Raw genomic sequence first — 6,000 nt, forward strand, 5'->3', positions numbered from 1 at the left:
TCCCATTCTGAAAACCCTTCCTAGCCTCCTAAGTATACTGCCCAGATACTATTAATAGGTCCCAGAAGGTCATCAGCTAGAAGGAACAGAGGCAAACTAGGAACACAATTCAGTGACGGAATGCTTGCTTGGCATGCATGTGACAGACTCTGGGTTCTGTCCCGGTGTGGTGGTGCATGTCTGTAATCTCGGCAGTTGGTTAGATCCAGCCCTCACAACTCACACATCACATCGCCCCTCTCTCCCTCATCACAGAGAATAGCATCCCCCTTCGCATCCTCTACGAGAAGTACAATGAGTACCTGACAGAATCAAACCTCATCAAGGTGCGGGGTCTCCTTGTCGAGCCAGCTTCCAACAGCTACGTGCTGGCCGAGAGAGACATCTACCTGGAGAATCCGGAAATCAAGATCCGGGTAAGGAGCAGACAGGGCCCCAGAACAGTCCAGGGTTAGGGAGAAGGCAGCCTGCATCCATGCATACGCCTGCTTCCAGGCAGCCTGGAGCCCTTCTGTGTTTCAGGATCCTTGTAAAAGCAGAGTATCATAAAGATAAGAGAATGCAGGACTGGAGCTTCTGGGAAGGGCTTCTAGAGTCCTGGGGTCATGGGACTGTTGGGAATCTAGGACCCAGGTATCCTTAAAAGATCAGTGTACCCACCTTGGTGATACTGCTGGGGCCAGAAAAGGGTGACAAGCATGGTGACGCCAAAGGTGCTAATTCACCCTTTGAGCCCCAGTTCACTCCTCTGTGGGACCCAGTCAATGCTGGCACTTAGATGCTGTGAGAATCCAAGTAAGGCCACAGGAAATATCTAGGGTGTGCCCTGCATGTTTGGAGACTTGGTAAAAGCCGACTGCGCCATCACCGCCATCTTCCTCCAAGCCCTCTTCTGAGGTACCCCTGAGCCCCAGACTCAGTTACACTAGAGTACCTTGTAGTCATGGGCCAGGGTCTGCCGAGTGCTACACACCTTAGCTCACCTGTTCTGAAGAACTGGCAACTTTTGCAGAGCTCAGAGAGGGCCCGGTATCACACAGTAGAGAAGAGCAGGGTCAGTAAGCTCCAGTCCTGACCTCTCAACTTCAAATTCTGGGAAGCAGGAGACCCTTCACACACACCCGGGTTCATGAAGGAGCCTCAGTAAAGCCCCCCGAAAGAGACCTGGGAGCAGCTATCATCTGTGTTCTGCAGATAGGAAACAGGCACCAAGATTTCTTCTGGGAGTGTCAGAGCTGAGAGCAGCTTCATTTAGCAAACATTGGGACAAATTCCGTAAGCATCCAGCCTGACTCCCTTGCCCTAACCTTCATCTGTTTCCTTTCCAGATGTTGGGGGAGCCCAAACAGAACCGCAAACTGGTGGCTGAGGTGTCCCTGAGGAACCCACTCTCGGAGTCCCTGAATGACTGCGTCTTCACTGTGGAGGGGGCTGGCCTGACCAAGGAGCATAAGTCTGTGGAAGTGTAAGTGCTGGGAACCCAAGTCTCAGAGGGGAGGAGGCTGGAGGAGCCAGGAGGCAAGGCCCTTGGCCCCAGCCCAGCCTGTAGCCCACTCCACTCATCTCCTGCTCACCTGCGTCCCACCCACCCTAGACCCCAAGCCAGAGTACCCACAGGCAGCCTTTCAACTCTCACAGTGTGCCAACTGCCGGCCACACCAGCACACACCTGACCTGAGACACATGGGTCACAGTGTACCGTCTCCAGAGTCCTCACAGAACTCGATGCCCGCACATATGTCTATGTGTAAATGCACACACACATGCTGTTTTTCTTTTCCGGTGCCATGTAACTCACACAGTCAAAACAAGTCAAGTGCATGCACAATACACACGCACAATGCACATGATGTATTATCTCTCCTGAAGCCACTGAGCATGTCTGTGTTACCCCTCCCCTACCACCCACTGCCAGCACATGGGGCACATCTATTCACCACATATGATTGCCCATCAACAAGCAACATTCTTGCACATGCCTATAGATACTTGTGCACGCGTGAACATATACTTATTGTCTCAAACACACCCAAACTTGTGTACACACTCAAAGGCATGCACACATGAGCACACACACACCACTCTAGGAGGTGTGTAACTCCTTACCAACTCTGTAGGTCCTGCAGAGGCCATAAGCAGGACCTGTCATGAATTCTGGCCTTAGTCTTAGTCTTCACTGAGGCTCTGGCCTAAGTCTCGTGTGTCTTCACTGGTGCCTCACGCTTCACGTGGCCGCCAGGCTTGTCTCCTTACTCTCTTTCTTTCTTTCTTTCTTTCTTTCTTTCTTTCTTTCTTTCTTCAGCTCAGACCCTGTGCCAGCAGGAGAAGTGGTCAAGGTGAGGGTCGACCTGTTCCCGACTGAAGTTGGCCTCCACAAGCTGGTGGTGAACTTCCAGTGTGACAAGCTGAAGTCTGTGAAGGGTTACCGGAACGTCATCATTGGCCCAGCCTAAGGGACCCCTTTACCCAGCTCCACCTCACCTGCTGCCAACCCTCAACTCAACATGGTCTTAATCCCGAGATAACGAGCAACTTCAACCCTTCAGGCTGACATGGCTGCCTGGGGCTCTTGGGGAGGAAATGTACTCCTAATCCATCCCGTTCCTCTGGTCTTATTCCCCATCTGTCCCCTTAGCTGTGAGGAATGTTCTGTGCCAACACAGTCGGAACCCTGGCCTTGGCAGACCAGAGCTAGGGGAAGAGGAGAGCCATTGCCAGCACCCTGTGTTGTTTGGACTGTTCCTAGATCCTCAGAGCAAGCACAAAGGGATGGCGAGTCCACTGGCTCAATGAAGGAACCCAGCTGCCCTGGCCATTGGTCTCTCACCCCCAGTCCCCACCAAAAGGGAACTACTCTGTGCTAGACACCTCAGGTTCTCACGGGGTCACCAGCCTGTTCAATGTCCATGAGAAAGTGCAGGGTGAAAACTGAGGCTGCCCATGCTGCGCTGTGCCAGGAGGCTGGCCACCACTTACAGGGCCAGTGGGTGAGCCTGGAAACAGGGCCTGCGCTGTCTGACTTGGACTCTAGTACTCTCGCTGTGACATCAGCCCTGACCTGAGTGAGTCAGAGAGGTCATATGGGACCAGTCTGGAAGAACACAGTTGGGGTGAGGAGGTAAGGAGAGGTCAGAGAGGCTAGGGAGCTGGGAGTCAGAGCCTAGGTCTGAGCCCCAAGGAGGGCCACACTTTGCCCTCCTCTTCTGGGCTTGATGCTCCTTCACCAGAGCAATGATTGGTGGTCCCACCTCCAGAGTCTCTTGGCCCTCTGCTTCTGAAACCTGCCACCCAGGCCCAGGGCACTCTGGGAAGGAGACAGCAGCCCCAGACCTGGATCCAGGCCATCCTGCTTCTCACCTATGTCTGGATCCCTCGGATGCAGTCCCAGGACTACCTAGAAGCTGCCTTCACAGTGCCTAGACTAGACTTCACAGGAGGAGTCTTAACTGTCCATGCTGGTCACTTCCCACCAGGGCCACGCCTCCACCGATCAGCCCTTCCTCCTCAGTCAGTACTCCCAGACACAGCACTTGTCTACAGAAAAGCATGGGAGCCTATGGGTCACCATCCCCTACTACCTCCCCATGGCTGGGCCCTCAAACTGGAAGACTTCAGAGATGGAGGGGGTCTCAGGGTAAAGAGGTTAGAGGCTCTGGGACCCCCTGAAATCCCAGAGAGGAGCTCGGGAAGAATCACACAGATGCCTGTAACACGTTCTGCTTTACACAGAGAATTGCACCATGAGCCATGTATCTGCCCCATTCCCACACAGCTCTGCTTCCATTGGTTCGTGCGAGCTTCGGGTTCCAGGCAGGAGTAGGCATGCTTTTGAAGCACGTGTGAGCACTGAAATAAAGATCTATTTTTCACATTCAAACAAGGTCTGCCCTTATCCTTTGGGAGCTTTTGAGGGGGTGGGTGGAGAGGCTCACTCACACCTGTGCCCACGCTTCATCACCCACGCTTTAACCCGGACCCACACTTTGCTGACTCTACCCACAAAGCCCTCCCACTAGCAGAGCCAGGACTTCCTGTGTTCCCCAGTGTCCTTCCCTCTCGTGCACCTCTCAGTTTCTGCATGCGGTTCCCTGTGCCTGGAGTCATCTGCTTGGCTTAACATGAAGGTCACCTTTGGTTGTGTGCTAGGGGAACAAACCATGGCATGGTGGTGCCCATCTATAAACCCAGCTCTAGGGATGTAATCCCAGTTCAGTGGCTAAACAGTTTAGCCTACTAAGTGAGCTCCGGGCCAACCAGAGACTATCTCAAAAACAAGATGAACAGTGCCTGAGAAATGACACCTAGGATTGGCATTTGGTACAGACATGCACGCACACACAGAGACACATGCCTGCACACCTACACACACATGCACACACACGCACAGACACATGCCTGCACACCTACACACACATGCACACACACGCACAGACACATGCCTGCACACCTACACACACATGCACACACACACACAGACACATGCCTGCACACCTATACACACATGCGCACGCACACAAAAAGCAAAATAAACCCCAACATCACCTTTCCTGGGTGCCAAGTTCCTGAGGTCCCTGAACACTATATTCCTGTGCTGGCTAGGGTAGCTCAGGCATTGTCTCAGTAAGTGACATGCTAGAAGTCAGAAACAGGGCTAGTGAGGTGGTTCAACAGGGCAAAGTACCTGCCACCATGACTGCTGACTGAACCCACGAGGTGGAAGGGGAGACTCCTGAAAGTCGTCTTCTGATCTCCACATGCGGACGCATACACACTAAATAATTAATAAATTATAAATTAATATAATACATATAACTGTCTTCTCCCATGGAAAAGGGTTCCAAAAGGCCTGGAAGGCACTGAAGGCCCAGGAATCTGGAAGGCCTGGGTGGCAAAGGCTATCTCACTGTTGAGGGATCACTATAGAAGCAGGCTGATCTGGCTAATCCTTCTTCATGTTACCTGCTGGCAAATCCTTACCAGAGACCAACTGGCAAAGGACTCTGGGAAAGTCCCCTGGAAAGCAGCGGTGGTCAAGCAAGGGAAGGATGGGCTGGGTGGGACCTACTGACACTGACTTCCCGTTATGGAGAACTCTTACTGGGTTTGCAAAACTTGGCCCCACCGAGGTCCCCTCTCTGAGGCCTTCCCAGGCTGTGTCAGAAGCTTGTGCCTTGGATAGATGTTTATGCAGGTGGCAGCCAGGGCTGTGAGCAGCCATTTCTACACCTGCCTGTGTTCTGGGTGATCTAGTGCAGGGGCAGACTCACAGCAAGAGGCTTCCGGGGAAGTCAAGGCCACCAACTCTGCCTGCCTGCCTGCTCACCCCTTAGCCCTAACGCGGAGAGGCCAAGCTGCCCCAGCCAGCTCTGCTGTACCTAGCTCAGCCGACTTGTGCCCCTTCTCTTGCTTATCCAGCCCCGTCCCCCCAATAAACACTTCTACTTGTTCTTGTTGCTTGTTCCTTATGCTCTGAAAGCACAGCCACAGTTGGAGCCATGGCTCGGCTAGGAAAATGCCTGCCGCGCAAGCGTGAGGACTTGAGAGTTTGGATCCTTAGCACACACATAGAAGCTGGGTGCACAGCACCCAAGTTCGCAGTCCCAGTCCTGGAGGACAAAGCTGAACAGGTACGACAAATGGATCTTAGGGTCAGCCAGGCTAGCTAAATTGGTGATCTCCGGGTTCAGTGACAGACCCTGTCTCAAAAAGTAAGCGGGAGAGGCATTGAGGAAGAAACCTGACCTTGACCTCTGGCCTCCATGTGCACGTACAGGTACATACACACACAGAGTCTCCCATATACACACAGTCTCTCTCATACACATACAATCACACACACACAGTCTCATATACACACAGTCTTTCTCATACACATACAGTTTCTCTCTCTCTCACACACACACACAGTCTCCCATATACACACAGTCTCTCTCATACACATACAGTCTCTCTCTCTCTCTCTCTCTCTCTCTCTCTCACACACACACACACACACACACA

General features: G+C 52.8%; 1 protein-coding gene across 1 annotated transcript in view; it reads left to right on the forward strand.

Moving 5' to 3' along the window:
- Positions 1-3,877, forward strand: part of Tgm2 (transglutaminase 2) — a 28,712-nt gene extending 24,835 nt beyond the window's left edge. The window contains exons 11-13 of the mRNA XM_041670662.1: positions 256-416; positions 1,329-1,465; positions 2,303-3,877. Of these exons, the coding sequence (XP_041526596.1) occupies positions 256-416; positions 1,329-1,465; positions 2,303-2,453 (449 nt within the window). The 3' untranslated portion in view covers positions 2,454-3,877. The remainder of the gene's footprint in view (positions 1-255; positions 417-1,328; positions 1,466-2,302) is intronic.
- Positions 3,878-6,000: the final 2,123 nt, after the last annotated feature.

The sequence above is a fragment of the Microtus oregoni genome, unplaced genomic scaffold (assembly GCF_018167655.1).
Source record: "Microtus oregoni isolate MIOR12 unplaced genomic scaffold, Mior012 000020F_ref0000438, whole genome shotgun sequence".
NCBI classification, from domain to species: Eukaryota; Metazoa; Chordata; class Mammalia; order Rodentia; family Cricetidae; genus Microtus; species Microtus oregoni.